Here is a 23,268-nt window from a genome sequence, read left to right as displayed (position 1 = left end):
TATCTACTGTTCATCTACTTTATATCTATTTTAAAAATAATAAAAAGAACAAATATTTTGTTCTTGATTGATCCTTGGCCGTTTGATCAATGATGTGTGACCGAGATCAACTCTTATTTTCAACATGGGACCACCTGCTAGTCTACATATTTAATATGACTTCTGTTGTTCACCAAATTGATCGTTCCAACTCATCACGTACTGCAGGGAAAGATCAACATTAAAAAAATGCGCTTTAGATTCTAACTCGCATACTTAGTCCAGAGGTATGAAACAGTGATTTTGTAGCTATCTTAATAGTAAAAAGAATTTAAAAAATATAAAATTTGGTTTGTAATTATATTTTAACGTAGATATCATTTTGAACAATTTGAATTGTCTATTTGAACTTTGAAATTAAAAATAAAGATGTTGAGATACAATTAGAACATAAACTATGAAGCATTTGAGCTCCTCTTGCAACATAATATGTATTGTCTTGAAATTGATGTCAATCATATCCTGTGGAACTTAATTGGTGCGCCGTACTGAGGACGTACAGTAACAACGGTGTACGGAGCATGCTGGTATTTTTCTGACAACTCAAATTTGAAATGCTGAAGAATCATACTCAACCCCATCTTAGCCTCCAGAAGTGCAAAATTCTGGCCAATGCATATACGTGGGCCCCACCCGAAGGGAAAGAAGGCTAACTGACCATCCTTTGTTGCCTTTGAGATACCATCAGCAAACCGTGTTGGTTTAAACTCGGTCGCATCAGGGCCCCATATGTCAGGGTCATGGTGGATGAACATTATTGGCATTCCGAGAAGCACACCAGGTGGAATGGTTAAATTCCCAAGTTGCATGGTTTTGTAAGTTTGACGAGTTAGTATAACCACCGGAGTGTAAAGGCGAAGCACCTCATATAGTATCATGGTCACCTAAAATTAAAAAATAAAAATAATGAATATGATATAACAAAATGTAAGGGTGAATTTTTATAGCAACTACCTTAAAGTAGGAAGTTCTCCCTTCTGAGTTCATCACAAACTAACAAAATTGACTTGTGATTAGAGCAGCAACTCCCGTAGAGTCCATAGCCATGATTTTTATGGATTTAGTTGGATTTGTTTTATTGATATACACATATGCCTTGGCACTATCAGAAACTGTTGTATACACATACTTCAATTAAAAATTCAATATATGTCCTAATCTTGTGAAAACTAAATTAGTCCATCATTAGCGCAAGGTGGTAACATGATCTCTCTGCATCCATGCACATAATGTAATAACTCACAATTTTTAGTCGGCTCAAGTCATCAAAATCTGAATTTTTCTTCCCAAAATGTTGCAAGACCTCCTCGCGCGCCTTCTCTTGCCAATCAGGATGCATGCTCAACACAACCATAGTCCAGGTCAACAACACTGACGTGGTCTCCTGTCCTGCAAAATAGAAAACTTTGCACTCTTTTATCACCTCGTGAGTTGTCATGCCGAGACTTGAGTCGAATTTCCCGTTTTGCCCCTTTTCCCTCATGTTCGACTCCAACAAAAGATCGAGCAAGTCATCTTTTGTGGTGTCTCCATTTCGAATGGCCTTCTCCCTTTTTGCAATTATGCCCTTGAGGAGTGTTTCGACCTCTCTTGAGATCTGCTTCATCCTCTTATTGTTTTCAGTTGGTAGGTACCTGTGACACCAGGGAAGAATGCCTTCTATCATTTCATATATAATTCTACAAAAGAATGTTGACAAACCCCAGTTCCTCGGCAAGGCGTAAAGCCGTAAACAGGAACTAGAAATAAGAGGAGCGTATTTAGTTGTCAGACACTTTTACCTTTCTGTTTCTGTCTGTTTGCTTTTTTGTTTGTTTGTGCGCTTGTTTGTTTCTTGTTTTTAACTGAGCACTTAAACCTGGTAACATAATACTGGTATAATATCTCAACTTACATGTACAATATCAACAAATGTATAGTAATAGTACATATGAAAGGCATAATATGGCAGAAGAAATTTGTATTGGTCAACGGCTGCACTTCGTTTATTCTTGTTCACAAATCATTAAACTGATCACAAATTATAAAATTATATTTCAAATTAAAACCAAAATAATAAGGGAATGGACTGTTACCAGCTGAAAGGTAAGAACAAGGTGGGTAAAGCTTTGATGAGACGCTCAGCTAGCTCATTTTGCAGCTGGAAAATACGTCTCCCTTCCAGATAACTACTACCAAATGCTGCCTTTGAAATTACATCTCCAGTTAAATTTTGCAACTCTGGCCAAACATCAACCTCAAATGACCCATCAGGCCCCACTGAGTTCTCCCATCTGTCAACTAACTCATCACAACAGGTAGAGAATGCTGGCAGCATCCTCTGAAAAGGAAAATATTTTTATTGGCTTCACATTAAGAAATAAGAACAATAAAAGTGTTATATGAATCCACATAGTCAAACTTCAAAACATCAAAACTCTTTCTAAATCTTGCTCTGTTGAATTTGACATCCCAAAATTATAGTTTCCTTTTTATCATGAAATTATTGATAAAATTATGGGGTCAATAATTTACAGTCTCGTACATACTAGTTCATATGCAATGTCTACCTCAAATTTTGATTTTTAAGGCTTAAGCCTAACACAAAAGGATAAACTGAGACCAGCAGTACCAATTTGGTACATAATTTCACAGAACATATCATAAACCTCTGCAATGCCAGGACCAGAGTGACATTGCTCCTGTTTTATTCCCACAAGTACAGTAAGGTGTCAAACAATGTTGGTTGAATGAAAGAATTTTCTATCATAGGTAACTAATTTCTTTTAAATGGAAAGGGCACCTATATCACAAAAGTAAAAACCAGGTATATGTCAAAAACATTTTGTAGTTTAATTTCTAATTTATATATTTTATGGAGTGAGTCTATGGCACTATGCATATCATTTGGTCCTTAATACGGATTAATGTTTTCATTTTCAAAATTTTAACAGTCGATCCGAACCGTTCAACATGATTCCCATATGAATATGTAATTGTAGACCGAATATTATATTTTTAGAATTTTTTTACTATTTTTTAAGATAGGTAGAAAATCACTTGTTCTGAAAATTCTGGACCATCCAAAAACAGTGATTTTGTACCTATCTTAAAACATAGTAAAAAAATTCTAAAAAATATAAAATTCGCTCTGCAAGTACATATTCATATGAAAACCACGTTGAATAGTTCGGATCAACCGTTAGCATTTTGAAAATGAAAATATTAATCCGTATTACGGGCCAAATCGTGATATGCATAGTTCCATAGACTCACTCTATTTTATGCCATAAATTACCTTTAACTTCTCTACATGAAAGGCGGGGTTCAGAATTCTTCTGTGCTTAACCCATTTCTCCCCTTCGTAACTCGAAAGCCCATCAACTAACAGCCGACCCAATCGGCTTACTTTAATTTTCTGAAAATGCCCGAATTTATTGGATAGAATTTCTTTCAGTAATTGTGGATCCCTGATGGTAACTCTTGGGAAGGGCCCAAACCAAGTAAATGACTGTTTGCCTGTATTTTGTAAAAGTTAAACCAATATCAATCCAATTACAGGTTAAGACTTAAGAGCGTCAATGAATGATTATGCCAATGATATTATATCCTCTGGTGATGACTGATGAAGATTTATTTGGGATATTGCAATTTGAAGACTAGTTAACAATTTTGAATTTTGGGAGGACTACAAAGAAAAATAGCCTTAGACTAAAGAAAATGAACAAAAGAGATTGGATAAGCATATGCAGGAACAAAGGTGGTTTTTCCTCGTAATTGACCCATCAAAACTAAGAGAAAATAACAATACTAATAATAATAAGGTTTCTCAGTTCGCACCAAATTCTTTCATGCTCCGGTGAAGCAGGGGCGCAACACGAGGGATAATATCGTGCGAAAGTGGCATGGGCTTGGAGTACGCTTCTTGGTTGAGCCGGCTGTTCTCCTTCAAATCACCAACAAGGGACCGGTACACAGTACCACGCAGCCCTTCCTTCCTGAGCGCCTTTTCCAGGCGCCTCGGCCTAAGCCACGCCCATTCAAGTGCTCGGGCTGCTCCCCATAGGAGAAGCAAGGAGAAAGCGATGAACAAACTCCACATCACTGATAAATCTTGGTAGTAGGGTGTTTCAGTGAGGTTATGAATTTTTTGTTTGTTCTTTGTACTTTAGAGAGTGGAAGAAGGATTATAGACTATAGAGTACGGGTGGCAACGAGCTGTTAAAGAGCGAGCTAGGCCACACTCGTACTTGGCTTGTTAGTGTATCAAGCTGAGCGAGCAAGTTTAGATTTTAGGTTCCGAATTAAAACTATTGTTCAAGACTGATTCGTGGCTTGTCCGAGCGAGCCGAGCTAGTTCGTTATTAGCTTAGCATATTTATAAATTTGTATATTTTTTTCCTGCTATATCTTAAATTTTCATAACACATTTTATCAATTATGGCTAAAATAAAATAATATTTATATGACTAATTACTAAGGAATGCTCTTAATTCAATTGTAATTAAGCAAATCAACTACTATAAATTAACTTTATAGCTAAATTCATACATACAAATATATGAAAATCCTAAATTCATGCAAATATATTCACAGAATAAATTCACGCATATCAAACCAAACAAATTCATACAAATTAACTTAATTGCTTATAATTAATTCACACATATTCCATACAAAATTACCAATCAACTTAAATACAGTCAAAAGTGCAATTGCCATTACACTAGCTATAACATCCATAGACCATAATATTCACAATCTAAAGTGAACGGATCCGATTAAACTATTAAACTATATATATTAAATAGCTCGTTAACGACTGAGCTAGCTTGTGCCGAGCTAGGTCAAACTCAAACTCATTAATTCTAGCTCGGGTATGTAGCGAGCGAGCTAATTTTAACTCGATCCATTAACGAACGAGCTATTACCGATCAAGTTACGGGCGAATACCAAACGGATCACGAGCCGCGAGCTTTTTTTGCGAGTCCTAGTTCAAACCAGTGCAAGGATATTATGTTCCTGTCGGCTACTTTTCAAAGAAATATTTGTTTATTTATTTGAACATAATAGGTGAACGGGCAAAATGCCGAAATTTTATTCATATCTTAAAAAAAAAAATCCAGATTGCTAGAGGTAACCGTTTTAAAAAAAAAAAATTGATCGGTGTGAGTTCGGTTGAATATAAAAAAATTGTTATATAAAAAAATTGTTCGGTTGAATATTAATCTGTGAAATGTGTGACGCCAGCGCTCGAGTAAGCCTGCTTGTCATATCTGGGGTCAGATCTCGAGAAACATTTTTTTATTTCAAATAGGAAAATAAACGACTTTCTTTTTACCGATTTTTTTGTCCGTACTCCGTAGTCTGCAGCGTTAAAAAATTAAATCAAATTTATATAGAATTTGTGAAAATTTATAACAAGGCAGGGATGCGGTTAGCTTGCTTAAATTTTGTTCAAATTTATATACATTATTAACTAGTTCGACCTTCCCATAAAAAAAAAAACTAGTTCGACCTTGACTTGACTCGATTTGTGGTGATCCGGTTTGTTTCTTAGTTCGGTAAAAAAAAAGTGTACGAAGATATTTTTCGACCTTTATATTATCTCTATTTGTGTCTAATAGGAAGATGATTACTTGTCAGATTTTTTTTTTTGCCGATTTGTGATATATAATGCAGCTGACAGTATTAAATCAACGAAAAACTTTACTTTCTATGCAGACGTGTCAAAACTATACTCTCTATGCAGACGTCCAGGCTCAGCTCGCTCGTGACTCGGTTCGACACAAGCGAGTTTGAGCTTTACTCGGCTCGTTGACAGTTCCACTTTAAGGGCCTGTTCGGTCAACTTTCTCAACGTTACTGTTCACGTGAGAAAATAAAAATTCAGTTGGACTGAATTTTGTTTTTCCCACGTGAACAGTAAAAATCAGTTTAATTTTTGCACAGCCCATACCCATTATCTTTCCCATGAAGTCTGTTGAACAGGCCTAAAATGTTGTACAAATTATAGTACCACTAGGAAAAAAAAATATGTTTTCAAGGACAACGTTTACCTCATTGACCACATTTTTTTCATTATAAAATTATTCACAATCACACCAATTCACTTCACACTCAAAATTTGTATATTCACTCCTCTCCTCGCACTCAATGCTTCTGTGCACGATTTTTTCCGAAATTTTAATTAATAGGAAATTATTTAAATAAATATCGATAATGGAGAACGGATTTGAGTTTTTTTTGAGATATAGGAAAAATGTAATATTCTCTAGACGTTATAAACCATCACAGTCAGGAATATACCCTGTTTTGACAGAAACTGGTACTGTTTTAACAAAGACTGACATTGTTCCAGACCGTAATAGACTATAACGTGCAAAGGACGTTATAAACTATCACATTTTCCCTGTATATTTACGTTATAAACTATCCCATTTTTTCTGTATATACTCATATTTGTTCTCCATTATTGATATTTAATTAATTAATGTTCTATTAATAAAAGTTTCGGCGATTTTTTAGGACCTCTGGAAGTAGAAAATTAAATTGGCCAATTTTCAAAACGCAGACTATCTAACTAATAATATGAACTTAGAAACCATGCCAATTCAACCCCACAGAGACATTCTCTATTTTCCCATATCGTTTATTCTCCCCCATGCCTCTCATGTAACTATTTTTCTTAATTTATTAACTATGGGAAAAAAAAAATCTTCATGAATTATTTTTCTTAAACAACCCGGCATTCTGACAATTTCGACTCCCGTCTAGGTTGCCTCTGCATCTACAAAGTTCTGTTAAACAATGGGCCCCAGTTGAAGGGGAACAACGGAATGGCCGTTCTTTGGTGCCTCTGTATTGATATTAAATAATATAAAAGAGTAATTAATATTGATTAACGAATAGTTTATTAACACTAAGAACTCCCACGATCCTTCATAATACATTATTATTATTATCTTTCAATTGGTACACTCATATCCTCCAGAACTTAATCGGTGCACCGTGCTGATCAGGGCGCAATTTAACAGTAGTGGTGTATGGTGCATGCAAATACTTCTTCGAGAGCTCGAATTTGAAATGTTGAAGAATCGTACTCAACCCTATCTTAGCCTCCAGAAGAGCAAGATTCTGGCCAATGCAGTTGTGCGCGCCCCAGCCAAACGGAAAGAAAGCAACTTGGCTGTACTTTGTTGCCTTTGAGATACCTCCGGCGAACCGGATTGGTTTGAACTCAGTTGCATCAGGACCCCATATGTCAGTGTCATGGTGGATGAGTATTATTGGCATCACCAAAAGCACACCTGGAGGGTAGGTAATGTTGCCAAGTTTTGTTATTTTGTATATGCGACGATTCACAGTTACTATCGGAGGGTAGAGGCGAAGAACCTCATATACTAGGGGAGTGCTATTTTGAGGTCAACAATTGTAATATTAAGAGCTAGGAGAAATTCTTTTCTCTAAATATCTACTTTACCCTTTAACTCCTCTCTCTTACATCTGTCTTATTAATTAAAAAAGTTTATAAAGGAAATGGTTAATAAGGAAGTTTCACAGTCAATTAAAATTTATTTTGAGTGATATTCTTTTGTTGGTTCTTTTTATTTATTTATTATCTTTTTTAGAATGAAATATTTTTGGTCGCGTAAACTTAATTACCTGCTCTGAATATTACAACAAGACTAAGAAAACATGCCAGTTGAATGCTCCGGCAGGAGTACAAAATCGAGTTATTTGAGAATGAAATTATTTTGCTCTATATTAGATAAATTATAACGGATACAGATACGATTCGATTACTATCCATTTGTATCCGATCCGTGTACACTCTACACAATATCCTTATATATGATATATATATTTTTATAATAATAAATGATCAGGTTATTCTAAATGAAAACGTCAGTAATTTGCAAATAAAGAAAAAAGTAACAATACATTTATTTTCTATGAATCCTGACGCCTAATTCAAAATTAAGTTTGAAATAATTATTATTAGAATTTTTATTAAATCACATGTAAAAAAAATTCAACAAGATCTTGTTTCCATTAACTGAGATCAGCAATAAATTTCATTCTAAAAAGAAATAATAAAAAAAAGAAACCAACGAAACAATTTCACTAAAAAAAATTATTAATTGAAGAAACACCTCATGTAACTTCCTTATTAATCATTTTCTTTATTAATCTCAATTAATGAGACATGTAAAAGAGATGAGTCTAAGGGTAAAATAGATATTTAGAGAGAACTTTCTCTCAGCTCTCAATATTAAAATTTTACCTTAAAATAGCACTCCCCCATATATTATCATATTTACCTGGAGTTACATATGATGTTAAAATTACAAAAGGTGTCATAAGTATTTCAAACAGCTAGCTTGAAATTGGTATATATTATGGCATTAAGAGCTGGCTGGAAGTGGGGCGCGTCCAATGGGCATCGGACCCAACTCGGTTTGATCTCCGCTCAGAACAGTCTGATTCACTTCATGATTCGTGCGCGCTTGATCCGCACTACTATTGAAGCGGCATGCACGAATTTTGAGACGGTACACACAAATCATAAAAATAATCGGACGGTTCCAAGAGGGTATCAGACCGATAATTTGGGTCCAATGCCCATTAGACGTGACCCGCTTCAAATCCAAATCCGAATTAAACAGAGCGGATAATTTCCAAATTCGGATCCGGATAATTTCTGAATATGATTTAAACTCCCGGATACGGAAACAGATACGAATTAGGATTCCGAAATATCCGATATATCCGGATCGTCAGATTATCAAAACCCACAAAGTTTAATCCTTCATCCGCGTTATCAAACATTGGTTCAAGCATCCCATATATATCGCTCTCTCCGACTATTACTACCGCTAGTGGGACTAAGCATCCGCACATCCAGAACCGGACATCCCGTCCATTTAATAGTATTAATATTACTGGCCTTTGGATCTCCTTGAGATCTGCTCATTGTTCAATCTAACTGTGCTAACGTCACAAATAGCATGGCCTAAAGATATTGATATGCGCTGAATTTTAATACCCGCTCCAGTCCGCCTCGTTTCTTGCTCTTCACTCCACCCAATCTTATCCATCTGTTTCTCCCTTCTCTGCCACGTGTCTGACTGATATTCCCCTCCCTTCTTTAAATAAATTATTATTATATTACCATACCTAAGCTGTTGTTGTTTGAAGAACTGTTATTGGTATATTACAAATTTAGTTTAAATAAAGTTAATTATATTTGGATGGTAAATTGATTTAATTCGGACCGGATATATTGAACTTAATTAGTATTTGTATTTTAAAGTTTATATTACTCGATTATCCGACAATTATTCATTTTGTATCCGTATTCGAATCCATATCTGTGAATTATCCGCTCAGTATCCGTATCCTTTTAAGGCGGATTTGGTTTTTAATTTTGATATCCATTTACTATCCGTATCCGTATTCGTATCCGCTTATTATCCAACGGATGCAGATATGGTATCAGCATTATCCGCTCCGTATCCGCTCCGTTTTCACCCCTAGTGATTATTCACTACTAATAAATATCTCAAAGTAATAAAGTTAATAAAGAAGCAATGTATGTACCAGCATGCTTTATTAGTGAGTAACACATCATCAATTAATTATAAGTATCTTAAAATCGAAATGGTAGCTTCAAGCCTTCAACTTATACCATGGAGATCATTAGGGAAAAGATTTTTTTTTTTTTAAAAGAGGCATTAGCCCATTTCATATTACTGAAATTGAATAATTATAAAACACTAGTCTCATCATCCACCAAAAAAAGCACCAGAATATATCAAAACCACCAGAAAAAGTAGTAAATTCATAATACTAAGCCACTCATAAGGGCTACCACTAAGTCAAAAGTATCTAGATTATATCCAAAAGTAATATAGATTGTCTACTACTAAGCCACTCATAAGGGCTAGGATAGACTAGGTAGTCAGAGCTAAGTAGTAAGAGCAAAAAGGTGAGACTGTCTTCATCATCCATTAAGGGGCCTCAGAGCCCTCAGCTGGGTCAGTGTGCTGGTGTATCACCATATGTAACGGCATGAACTGGCTAATAGGAATCGCATCCTCCACCACTGACAACCACTCTTCAACAGAGTCCTTGGTCTTCTTTTTCAGCACACCTATCCAATACAAACAAAGAGATTTTATCATAGTAATCAATGTTCTAGCTGTTTTAACTTGAGTATTATTAAAACACATGTCATTACGATTTTTCCAAAGTGTCCAAGTGACAGCAATGAGGACAATTAAAAAACTTGTGCGATCAGCAAGGCTAAGAGAGTAAGCAAACTGAATCAAACTATCCCAATTGTGCCAGAGATGCATTACCTCTTGACTTTTTCCCAACCAGAACCAAACCTTTTGAGCTAAATCACAATTAAGAAACAAATGATCTACGGTTTCATGTTGACCACAAATGTGACATTGAGTGTTACTGATCCAGCCTTTTTTATTAAGATTATCTTTGGTCAAAATGAGATTATGTGTCACTAACCACATGAATATTCTTATTTTGGGGGGAATTGGTAAATGCCACCAAATCATAGCATTGGTTGGTTGGTACCCACCAAAGTTTAGAATAGTGTAAATAGAGTGAGTGGAGAACTTCCCTGAATTTTTTCATCTCCAATCTATCTTGTCATGCGGCAAAGTGAATGAAATAGAGCTAATAATAGCAAGCAATTCTAACCATTCCCTATAATCTACGCCTACCAATTCTATTCGAAATTTCAAAACCTGACCTTGAGTGTGTATGACATCAGCTAACAATACTATTTTATTAGTGCATTTAGAGAACAAGGAATAGTATTTAATAGAAAGGGAACAATTTTGGTACCATTGATCTAACCAAAACCTAACTTGAGTTTGTAAACCAGGAGTATACGTAGTACTCATATCCCCAATATGACTAATTTTATTCAAAGAAGACCAGAAAGGAGAAGTGGAAACTGAATGGTTACTATTATATTTGTGTAGAATAAGGGTTTTCCAAAGGGCAACACAATCATTATTTTTAAGTTTCCACCACCACTTAAGCATAAGGGAAATGTTCATTTGTCTAAGGTCTAGAATACCTAATCCTCCAAAATTTTTGGCTAACCTAGATGTATACCAATCTAAAAGAATGTATTTTTTCTTCCTTGAGTTACCTTACCACATAAACCTTCTTCTAATTTTGTCTATCATTTTAATAACAGTAAGAGGTATTTTATAAACTGAGAGAGCATAAAGTGGAATAGCAGAAAGAACTGAATTTAACAATGTAAGTCTACCACCTATAGATAACATATTGTTTTTCCACAATTGAAGCCTACTTTCTACTTTATCAACTAGGAAAGACCAATCAGAAATTTGTAATTTTTTATAATGTAATGGAAGTCCTAAGTATTTCATTGGAAACTCCCCCCAAGAGCACCTAAACAAGCAATTAAGAGCTGAATTACGATCTATATGTAAGGGGAACATTTCTGTTTTATCATAGTTAACTTTGATCCCAGAGATGGATTCAAAGGCTAGCATGGCCCACCATGCAGCTTCCACATTAGTTTCTTGGACTGTCAAAAAAAGAATTGTGTCATCTGCATAGTGACAATTGGTAATGGCTTTACCTTCGACACATTGGGGTCCTAAACCTTGTATCACATTAGCAATTCTACCTTTAGAGAATATTTTACTCAATGTATCGGCATCTAAGATATATAAAAAGGGAGATAAGGGGTCCCCTTGTCGAACTCCTCTTTTACAGTAGAAATATGGACTAAGTTCCCCATTAATAGTCAGACATGATTGGGAGCTATGCAACCATTGAGTGATTCATTGGATCCATCGACTACCAAAATTTCTACCATGAAGAATTTCTAACAGATATTCCCAGTTAATCTTATCATAAGCTTTTTCAAAGTCTATTTTAATAACTACCCCAGCTTGCTTATTAGTATGACAGGAGTGCAAGATTTCCTGACTCATAATGACATTATCTAAAATGTATCTATTCTTAATAAAGGCAGATTGGCTATTATCTATAAGTCTATCCATCACTAGGTCTAATCTATTAGTAAGTAATTTAGAGAGAATCTTAAAGCTACAATTAACTAGACTAATGGGTCTAAATTTCTTAACATTATTGGCATCTTTTTCCTTTGGTATGAGGCATATACAGGACTTATTAATACTATGCAGATTTAAGTTGTTTTCATAGAGCGGCCAACGCGGCCTGCTTCTTATCCTTCGAACATGAGCGTGAAAGGAGTGCTGTAAAGGGGAAGGGGAGTTGGGCTGCTTATGATGCTTGAGCTTTCTTTCCTCCACTATAAATAAAAGAAATCTGCTATGTTAAATGAGTGAGAGTCATAAGATCATCCTAGGGAAAAGATTTTATGATCATTTTAATTGGAAATGAAGATCGACTCCCAAAAAAAAAAAAATTAGAAAGAAGAGAAAGAGCACACAGACCAGTGAAAAGGGATGTGAGCAATATCCAAAATCTTGACAAGCAACTCCCCCCTGCTCAGCTTGGAGATCAAAAATCCGTCTTCCTTCCTGGTAACTGCATGCTACCAAACGCTGCTTTTGAAATGATGTCTCTTGCCAATTTTTGCAATTCTGGCAACACATCCAGCTCAAATGACCCATCAGACTCCACACAATTGTTCCATCTGTTAACTAATTCACCACAACTGGTATAGAATGCCAGTATCATGCTCTGCAACCAAAATATGCCCACAACTTTTCCAATTAGATGTTACATAAGATAATATATGTTACTTATTATATATATAAATAGAAAGGTGGAGATCTAGCCTACCAACTTCCATTTAATGTTGTAAAAGATCTCCATCTGGATTTTGAACCCACGACCTCCCATACGGAAGAGAGTGTTGCCTTTTGCCATTAGACCAAAAGTTGATTCTTTACATACTGAAACTGAACATGAAATTTCCATTTCTAACGCTTGGAGGATAAATTCCACATTTTTTTTAGGTTAGTAGATTAACATCTACTTAAAACTTTTATTACACCAACAAAGAGAGTTTACAAGCAAGAAAAATTATGAGCTAAATTTCATATTTTGACTCTTTTGATGGCTACATTGGAAAACTTTCTGACAACATTTTGACTGAAATTAAACCCATAACATGCACTTATATCATCACGGTGGTTTATTGTTAGAACGTAATTCAAAACCAAAATCAAAATTATAAATTGAGCTGAAAGTATCAAAACCCACTAGATTGGCAGTTGGTACAACATCATATTAAAAGAAAAAAAAATAACCAGTAGCAGGACCAAAGTATATAGATAGAAATCTTGGGCACAGAATTAAGTTACCTTCAAATTCTCTACATGAAAGGCAGGATTGAGAATTCTCCTAATTTCTTTAGCCCATTTCTCCTTTTTATAATTTGCAAGCTCCTCCGCCTTCATTCGACCTGCTTGGCCTAATTTTGATTTCTCAATGTGTCCACATTTATCAGATAAAACTTCTCGTACTAATTCCGGATCTGTGATGGTAACTCTTGGACACTGCCCAAACCATGTAAAGGATTTGTTTCCCTGTAATGCATAAAAAGTAAATCAATCGATACTCGGTAAAGAAATAACCACATAATATTGCAAAGAATTAAAAAATTAAATCAATCAATACTCAATAAAGGTCAATTAAATTCTACAAGTAAAATTAATCTTAATGTGTATATATATAGTGAAGGAAAAATGTGACGTAATCAAATTATCTTTCACGTGATGTCATGACGTGATTGGTCAAGTTAATTAGTTTTTGTTTTCAGATTTTAAGTTAGTTTACAGAAAAACAATAAAAAAGATGCTAAAAATAAGAAAATATCAAAATATTGCAAAATAAATTAAAATAAAAACAATATTGAGCAATTGGTTACATAATGTGTCATGTGACTGGCATGATCAGTTTGTGTGACGTGTTAGTGTTATTTTTATTCAAAGGAAGACATGTCACACAAATTGACACATGAATCATGTCACGTGACCCACACGTGTGACTAATTTATATGTATGACACTATTTTAATTTGAATGGTAAATTTTGTATTGTTATTGGGTAAATTTGCAAATTAGAAAATATATCCTTAGTATTTTAACATATAACAATAATGTCGAAATATATAGGAATAAATCTCGCTTAGTCTTCCCTCGATCCAGCAAATTAACTCAAGAAAAAAAAGAAAAAAGAAAAATCACTCTTTTATCTTGGAGGAATAAGAAAAAGATTATTAATTCTCGCCATATTCTTTCATGGTGCGATACAAAAGAGGTAAAATACGAGCTGAGATATCATGCGAAAAAGACATGGGCTTGGGCCGGTTGGCGCAAGCTTCCTTGTTCAACCGGTTTTCCTCCATGTCACCAGCTAAGGATCGGTACACAGTGCCGCGTAGGCCTTGCTATCTGAGTATTTGGTCCAGGCGCCTGGGCTAGAACGAATTCACATCCTCTCCAATACCTGATAAGGGAATCTTTTACAATTACTACATCTGAACCGTACTTTTTAACTTGGCACGAATCTCAAAGCCCAAAAATACAGCCCCTACAGTGACCCGAATCCCAAGCTGATTGAGATTTAATCTCAAACCGTAAAGTAAGTGATCCTCTGCAATATCTGTGCAATACCTGAGAGGATACGGATTCGGGCTAGAACTACGTCCATTCAAGTGCTTGCGCTCCTCCCCACAGGAGAAGCAAGGCGGTCATTTTTATTAATACCCAAAAAAAAATAAAAATTTTTAAAAATAACCTCGGTTTTTTTTTTTATTATTGATGCCCTAACCGCTTGGTAGACGGGCGGTCCATGCTCAACACCAAACCGCCCCATTTCCGGGCGATCCATGCTCAAAACCAAACCGCCCCGGAAACGGGTGGTCTATGCCCAAACCAAACCGCCTAGAAAGTTAGCGGGCCATTAAATATAAAATATTCCGGTTTTTAATAATATTAAATTCTTATTTTAATTTAAAAATATTAAATTATTATTTTAAATTCTTTAAAATTTACCCGTGACATTTAATACCCCAACCCACCCCCACCCGTGAACCAACCTAACCCACCCGTGACCCCACTCTCTTCTTCCTCACTCTCCACTCTCTCTGTCTCTTCTTCCTTCACACGGCGCACCAAAAACACAAGAAAAAAGAGAAGGAAAAAAATGAAGCTGCAGCAGTAGAAGAAGAAAAAGAAGGAAAAAAAACTCAAATTGCTAACTTCTTCGCTCTCTCTCGTACTCCACCGTTGAATTGGGTAAGTTTTTAATTTGAATGGATTGAATATTAAGTTGTGTAAATGTTGAATTCAATTGAAATAGAATCGATTCGATACGATTCGAATCGAATCATTTGAATGTTATTGGATGCGATTAAATGTGATTGTGATTGTAGTTATGATTGTGACTAAATTAATAATTGTTATTAAAAAATTGTTACAGTTTTCGAAAAAATAAATGTTAGGATTGTGATTGTTTAGGAAAAAATTCATGTGATTATTAGAATTGTGATTGTTAGAACTGTGTATTGTGATTGTTAGATAAAAATTCATGTGATAAAAATTTATGTTATGATTGTGATTGTTAGAACTGTGTATTGTAATGTTATTTGGTAAATAGTTATTATTTTAATTCGATTAAAATTTATGTGTTAGAGTTATTTAGTTAGGATATAATTTTATATTGTCAAATTAGTAATTGTAATGTTAAGTGTTAATTTAATTGTATCATGTATTTTTGTTGTGATAATAAAAATATGTGTGTTATTAGTTATGAATGTTTGCATGCATGTTATAGCATGTTATAAAATATTGTAAAATATTTGCATGCATCTTAAATTTTTTTCTATATGAATAATGTTTGCATGCATCTTATAGTTTATGGGTATAAAAAATTATGGTTATAGTTTATGGTTAAAAACATTAGAGTTAGGGTTTATTGTCGAATTTAGGGTTAGAGTTTATGGTCGATTTTATGGCCCATATTCTATAATTATTATAAAAATATTATATAATTATAGATGTTATTAATATATTAATATTATATAATTAGTATCTTATTAATTATATATAACTATATAATTAATGTGTTATATAGTTAATATATTAAATAATTAGTATAACAACAATTACTGTAGTTATATTATAATATATAGTTATATTATTATTAGTTATTTTAGAAAAAATATCATATGTTTTAATTATCTATAATTGTCTGTAAATGTAGTATGCCCAGAGAGCGCAGACGATGGAGAGACCCTCCGGATGCTGTGGATCCACCACCGGATGTTGTGGATCCCCATCCGGATGCTGTGGATCCGATTGAAGCGGGTCCGTACTCGGTGGATCCGACTGGAGAGGGCTCGTCATATGAAGAAATGACTGGAGCAGGATTTGGTCGATCTGAACCGTTCATCTTATTCTCCATATTAATATCTGCTTGGAGACCAAATTTTATAATTTTCTAAATTTTTTTACTATTTATTAAGCCACTTTGAAAATCGCTAATCCAACGGTTTTACTGTTTTGTGCAGCCACCGTTGGATCAACAATTTTGTAAAATACTTAATAAATAGTAAAAAAATTCAGAAAAATGTAAAATTTGGTCTCCAAGCAGATATTAATATGGAGAATAAGATGAACGGTTCGGATCGACAGTTTGGATTTTGAAAACTCGAATATTGAGCCGTAGCATAGAGGCCACTATGCTATCCATAGCACCCCAGTCTAACTCTATATATATATATATATATTCACGAAGGATAAAATGGATAGCTTATAAATTTAAAATGAGTTTTCATATAAAAGACAATAAATTGAATAAATTTCAGAGTTTTTGAATTTTAGAATAGTAAATACAAAATTATGAATTTTATTTGGAGGATTATATAATTTCGAGATGTTGAGGGCCATACATGAAATTGTTCTTTTATTTTTGGGTGCAGTATTTTTTTTGTGTTAATTGAGAAAGTTCCAAACGATGTTATGTATTTTCTGTTATTCAAATTGAGATTTCGGGGATTTGTTATTCAAATCTAGGCTGTCCAATCTAAAACAGAGAGATTGGATCTTATGTTGTGTTTCTAATTAAAACATAGGGATTGGATTGGATGGTGCGTTTCTAATTAGAAATGCTTTTAATTATTCGGTCAAGTGAGACGTTAAAAACATGAAAAGCAGTTGACAAAGTTCCACTAAAATGACGTCATAAAGGTAAAAAAAAATTAATCAATGGTTTGAGAACCTAAGTAATACAAATCCTATTTACGAGAGAGAATTGTCCAAATGAAAAGATAACTTTTAATAACTTAGTGATTATAAAAAAATATATTATTTTGTGAGATTTTCTTTGATGCAGTTGGTAATAATCTATTCATAAAAAAATAATTTCTGGTTTGTACGTACAATAAAGTAATTACACTGGGCTGCTAATGAGTCGAGCCGGCTCGCGAATCAATGAGTTGAGTGGCTCAATATTTCATAACGAATCGGACTCAAAACTAAAAAATGCCCTAACTCGACTCGGCTCACTTTTAAAAGAAAAAAAAAACTTGTTTAAATGAAAGCCTAAGGGCAAACTGTTTTGCAAAAAAAAAAAAAAAAAAAAATCTCGGCTCGGCTCGACTCAACTCATGTAAACACTTGGCTCGACTCGCGAGTCAGCTCGTGAGCCGGCTCATATTACATGTTAAAAAAGTGATCATTTAATTATTTTAAAGAAATAATTGAAGTGGGATAGAGATATTTTTGTGATTTTAAATTACATGTTGAAAAACTTTGATTATTTTTTAAAGAAATGATCTAAAGAAATTTGAAAAAAATATCATTTTTTTAAAATAATTTAAAAATACCGGCTCATATTATATGTTAAAAACTTTGAAATTTGAAAAAAGAAAAATTTGAAATCTGAAATATGAAAAAAATTGAAATATGAAAAAATTTTGAAATCTAAAAAAAATTTGAAATTTGAAAAAAATTGAAATCTAAAAAATTTGAAATAAAAAAAAATTGAAATCTGAAAAAATTTGAAATCTGAAAAAAAGTTGAAATCTGAAAAAATTTGAAATCTGAAAGAAATTTGAAAATTTTGAAATCTGAAAAATTTGAAATCTGAAAAATTTGAAATTTGGAATTTGAACTTTTTCCAAATTTCAAATTTTTTTGAAATTTTAAATTTTTTCAGATTTCAAATTTTTTCAGATTTCAAATTTTTTCAGATTTCAAAATTTTTCAGATTTCAAAAATTTTCAGATTTCAAAATTTTTCAGATTTCAAATTTTTCAGATTTCAAATTTTCCTTTTTCAAATTTCAATGTTTTTCAGTATGTAATATGAGCCGGCATTTTGAAATTATTATAAAGAAATGATCGTTTTTGCAAATTTCTTTAGATCATTTCTTTAAAAAATAATCAAAGTTTTTAAACATGTAATTTAAAGTCACAACAATATCTCTATCCCACTTCGATCATTTCTTTAAAATTGTTAAATGATCATTTTTTCAACATGTAATATGAGCTGGCTCGCAAGCTCACGAGCCGAGCCGAGTCGAGTCAAGTACTTACATGAGCCGAGCCGAGCCGAGCTTTTTTCTTTTAAAAGTGAGCCGAATTTGAACCGAACCTTAATCATTAGCAGCCCTAAGTTACAGGGGTGTTTTGGGTTACTAATAATTTCAATATCTTACATGTATGTTTGGTCGGAGTAGAACAAGGCTATTCGGAATAGCTTGTTCTTTGTTTGGATGGTGTTGATTAGCTAGAATAGTGAATTCAACTCTTTTATCTTGTTAGAATAGCCTATTCTAAAAGTTGAATTTGACTATTCTAATTAGACAAATGATAAAAAAGCTATTTGAGCTATTTTTATTTTGCAACCGATTTGGATTCCAGATGTGTAACTCATCATGTTTGATGTCCCACAGTCCCGGGCGTGTTATTTTACTTTTTTTTTTTTCTTTACATTGTGCTTTAAATTTGAACAGCCGGCTTAATTTAAACATAAATTTTATTTATTTATTGGTTTTAATTTACAGAATTCAATTTATATATTTTAATTTTTTTTTTCAAAGTTCGCATTAATTAAGTATCAGATAAATTTTCAACATAATAATCTGAACATGACATGACCTAATTCAAATCCGACCCGGGTCGACCATCAGATTTTGACCTCCCGAATTCCACCTCTAATTAAAATGTACAAAAGTAATTTTGCTACTATTAGTGTGTTATATTCAAAGGGTAATACATAAATCTCCAGAAAAGTTAAATTTTTGCTGTGAACATTTTGAAAGGATTTTGCAAATATATGACATGAACCCCATTTATTATTTTTACTTTTTTTTATATACAATTTTTTGGTCCTTTCTTTGTCCTTTATTATTATTTGTTTTTAAAATCTATATATGATAGTAATGCAGTTTTAGTATTGCATGGACATTTTTGACAATTGATGAAAAACTTCAATTGAAAAAAAAAAAAACGATCTTTTGTCTATAAAATGTATTCATATCCCCAGTTAATCATCAGTTGTGTGTGTCAGTGTGCAATTATATTTCTGTTTATAATAACAAAACAAACACTGTAATATATCACTATGCAACTCATCACTATAACTTCTAGATATATATTTCAATTGCCGAATGAACACTTATATATCTCTTAAATCAGCATGATATCATAACCTATGAAACTTAATCGGAGCACCATGTTGAGGCTGTAGTGTGATGACTGTGATCGGAGCATGAACATATTTCTCCGATGGCTCGAATTCGAAGTGTTGAAGAATCATGCATAGTCCCATCTTAGCCTCCACAAGTGCAAAGTTTTGCCCAATACATATCCGTGGGCCCCATCCAAAGGGGAAGTATGCGGCATTTCGGCCCTTTGTCTTTGACGCCTTTGAAATGCCGTCAGAAAAACGCTCGGGTTTGAACTCATCTGCGTCGTGGCCCCACAATTCCTTGTCATGGTGGATGAAGAATATTGGCATTGAGAGAAGCACGCCGGGTGGATAGGTTGCGTTGCCAAGTTTGACAGGGTTGTATGTTCTTCGGGTGAGCATTGCGAAAGGAGGATACAGTCGAAGTACTTCGTATAATATCATTGTCACCTGAAACAAGTTAATATTTAATTAAGGAATTGAAAGCTAATTAAGTGAAGTTTGGCAATTTTATGTTTATAATTTCCAGAGGTGTTGTGCAACAGTTATCACTCGCACTTGTGATTTGAACAAGACAGTTAGAAATTCTACAAACAAAAAACAGAGAATCTTATCAACTAACTTATAATTTGTAGTGTATAATATTATTTTGTACTTTTGGATTAAATGGCACATGACACGGATTGACATCCGCTGCGCAATTTTAGTCATTTTTATGGGAGCAGAGGTATCATTTTTGGTATCAGCTGTGTAATCAAAATCAGAAGTTCAGATCATATTCAATAATTTCTTGTAAAATATCTAGAGATAATTAGAACATTTGAATTTGATTAGACAGCTCCTGTGCATCACGGCACATCTGATACCATCTGATAATAGTAGCAGATGCGGAATTGTATGGATCCATTAGTAAATTACAGATAAAAGCAGCAAATATTATCATCCTAATACTCACAATCTTTAATCGGCTCAACCCATCAAAGTCTGGTTTATTCTTTCCAAAATGCTGGTAGACCTCTTGGCGTGCTCGCTCTTGCCAATCAAGGTGCATGCTCAGTACAACTAATGTCCATGTCAATAACACAGAAGTGCTCTCTTGCCCTGCAAAGTAAAATAGTTTGCACTCTGTTATCATCTCGTCTCTTGTCATTACAATATTTGATTTGCCATTTCCAATTTTTTCTTTCATGTTGGACTCCATCATCAACCCCAACAAGTCTTCGTTGATGACTTCTTTGTTTTTCATGGCATTCTCTCTCTTTTTTATTATTCCCCTTAGGAGAATTTTGACTTCCTGATCGATATGCTTCATTCTCCTGTTGTTCTCTGTTGGCAAATACCTATAAGAAAATTTTAATCAGTACGAGACCAGTTATATCCTCGTTGTTTTTTCTACAAACTATTTTAAAAGGCAACACACGATATTCTCGCTGTTTCATTTAAATAAGAAACTAAATTAAAGAATAGAAATTACCAATGACCAGGGATAACTACGTCCTCGAAAGCCCGAATGAGACGCTGTCCTTGCTCAAATAGTAGTTGGAAGATCTTTCTTCCTTCTTGGAAACTACTGCCAAATGCTGCTCTAGAAATGACGTCTCCGGTGAACATTTGCATCTCAGACCATACATCTAGCTCAAACGATCCATTCGGCCCAGAAAACCCCTTCCATTTGTCTATTAATTCGCTGCAACATGCAGAGAAAGCCGGCAACATTCTCTGTTCATATTTGTTTAGAAGTTCTAATGTCAGAATCACCATTTCAACAGTTATGACATTGTATGAACACAGATCTCAAAACATTTGAAAATAAAAAAAAAATTAAAATGATATAAACTTTGAATTATACATCACCTTCAACTTCTCGACATGAAAAGCGGGATTTAGTATCCTCCGGTGACTTGCCCATTTATGGCCTTGATAGCTAAAGAGCCCATCACCTAATAACTTTCCAACTGGTGTTAACTTTTGCTTCTCGATTTCGCTAAGTTTGTTTGAAAGAATCTCCCTTACTATCTCAGGATCTGAAATTGTGACCCTTGGAATGACCCCGAACCAGGTAAACGATGTCTTTCCTGCATTTTACATGTGAAATCTAATTATTTCCTCCAAAAATGAATTTCAGTATTAATCTGGTAAAGCATTTCTTGCTGATATTATCTGATCAAACAATGAAACAATACAATCAATATGGACATGGGACTAAATTTAATATCAGCATCTGAAACCACACAGAAATAATATGTTCTCATGAACAGAACTGATTAGTATGAGGAAGCACAGTCAAAAAAATACCTAAAACAAGATTTGACCTCAAATTGATTTATGTGTCAAAACCAACAATTTTCCAGAGTAATAACCTAAATTATACCAAACTCCAAAATCATAGTAAACTAAAACTTAAACCGCATCAAATGTCAATTATTTTATGTAAAACTCATGATAATGCAACTCATAGTAAAAAAAACTGGTTTAAATGTCACGCAGTATTTCAAGAATTTTATCAAACCCAACAAAAATTTGAAACATAAATTCTAATTTTATCACCATAATTGGACCGTCTCATTACATAGTTTGGCACTGTAAAGGACGGTTTAAAATCTTACCATGCTCTTTCATGTTGCGATGAAAGAATGGTGAAACCCGACTTGTGATATCATGAGAAAGAGGCATGAGCTTGGCCCATGTTTCCCTATTGACCCTTGTTATCTCCTTCAAATCTCCGGTCGGTGACCGGTACACCGTGCCACTTAAACCCTGCGCACGGAGCTGCCCTTCCAGCCGTCTTGGTGTGAACCATGCCCATTCAAGAATATGCAATGCACTCCAAAGGGAGAATAACCCTAATGCCAAGCTCCAGTTGTTACAAATGAAATCTGAGATTGTTGCAAACATGGTCTAATTGGGTTTATTTGTTTTTGTTATATTTTGAAAGGAATTGCTCTTTTAGCAAGGTCAGAGGAGGTGAAAATTAGGTGATTTATTAAAGATTAGCATGGTTTAAGGAAGGAGCAAGTGTTGCATGGTTTACCAGATTTCTGCTCTGACACTTGGCATGCGTCAAGTGCAATTTTTTTGGTAAAACTTATAAAAAGAATAATTTCCACCAGTAAAAAAGAATCTAGTTCAGAATTAGAACAAGTGGAGTCGTAAATTATCGTAACGTTCCTTTGTAATGCAAGTAGTGATTCCTTTTTGTACCATAGCCGGCATGCAAATAGATAGGCGAGTTTTGTTAATTGACAAAACTGAATGCCCCAATATAGTTATTGGTGGATTGTTTGTTATATGCAAGAAAATCAATTTGATAACAAAAACTTGACTTTTAGTGCTACTTCATATCTGTCTAGGTGATATGATCATAATACTTGCTCTTTGATACTTTTTTTTTTTTTTTTTTAATTTCTGTAGAAGAACTTAAAATCTTATGCTAATTCAGGTTATTGCATTTAGAGATGAGGAGGGTTAGGTTCCAGTCCTTTTTAGGAAGTGCTAACTGCTATAGCTGATAGTCTGCCAAGATGTATATATTTGCTCTACAAGTATCTGAC

The 23,268-nt window shown here is 34.0% G+C and overlaps 2 protein-coding genes across 2 annotated transcripts; both read right to left on the bottom strand.

The window, feature by feature from the left end:
• Positions 1-408: 408 nt before the first annotated feature.
• On the bottom strand, positions 409-4,198 carry LOC144546683 (cytochrome P450 CYP72A616-like). Its single transcript, XM_078295220.1, has 5 exons — positions 3,859-4,198; positions 3,317-3,537; positions 2,115-2,359; positions 1,283-1,673; positions 409-923 (listed from the first exon to the last, which is right to left on the bottom strand). The coding sequence occupies exons 1-5, from the start codon at positions 4,118-4,120 to the stop codon at positions 495-497; spliced, it is 1,548 nt and encodes a 515-aa protein (XP_078151346.1). The 5' UTR covers positions 4,121-4,198; the 3' UTR covers positions 409-494.
• Positions 4,199-19,558: 15,360 nt separating this feature from the next.
• Positions 19,559-22,874, bottom strand: LOC144546682 (cytochrome P450 CYP72A616-like). Its single transcript, XM_078295219.1, has 5 exons — positions 22,324-22,874; positions 21,572-21,792; positions 21,192-21,436; positions 20,673-21,057; positions 19,559-20,167 (listed from the first exon to the last, which is right to left on the bottom strand). Exons 1-5 carry the CDS (start codon positions 22,610-22,612, stop codon positions 19,733-19,735), a joined length of 1,575 nt encoding a protein of 524 aa, XP_078151345.1. The 5' UTR covers positions 22,613-22,874; the 3' UTR covers positions 19,559-19,732.
• Positions 22,875-23,268: the final 394 nt, after the last annotated feature.

Source organism: Carex rostrata, chromosome 30 (assembly GCF_964058835.1).
Source record: "Carex rostrata chromosome 30, lpCarRost1.2, whole genome shotgun sequence".
Classification (NCBI taxonomy): Eukaryota; Viridiplantae; Streptophyta; class Magnoliopsida; order Poales; family Cyperaceae; genus Carex; species Carex rostrata.
Note: the sequence above shows the minus strand (reverse complement) of the source record. Positions and strands in the feature narration are given on the sequence as shown.

What these genes read in the sequence shown, in the direction of transcription:
- LOC144546683 (XM_078295220.1), bottom strand. Translation starts at nt 4,120, where the DNA reads ATGTGGAGTTTGTTCATCGCTTTCTCCTTGCTTCTCCTATGGGGAGCA. An exon ending in CCGGAGCATGAAAGAATTTG is followed by an intron (nt 3,538 to 3,858) that starts GTGCGAACTGAG and finishes TACAAAATACAG; the next exon opens with GCAAACAGTCATTTACTTGG. An exon ending in TTGTTCTTACCTTTCAGCTG is followed by an intron (nt 1,674 to 2,114) that starts GTAACAGTCCAT and finishes CTGGTGTCACAG; the next exon opens with GTACCTACCAACTGAAAACA.
- LOC144546682 (XM_078295219.1), bottom strand. Translation starts at nt 22,612, where the DNA reads ATGTTTGCAACAATCTCAGATTTCATTTGTAACAACTGGAGCTTGGCA. An exon ending in TTCATGTCGAGAAGTTGAAG is followed by an intron (nt 21,437 to 21,571) that starts GTGATGTATAAT and finishes AAATATGAACAG; the next exon opens with AGAATGTTGCCGGCTTTCTC. An exon ending in GGTTGAGCCGATTAAAGATT is followed by an intron (nt 20,168 to 20,672) that starts GTGAGTATTAGG and finishes AACTTGTTTCAG; the next exon opens with GTGACAATGATATTATACGA.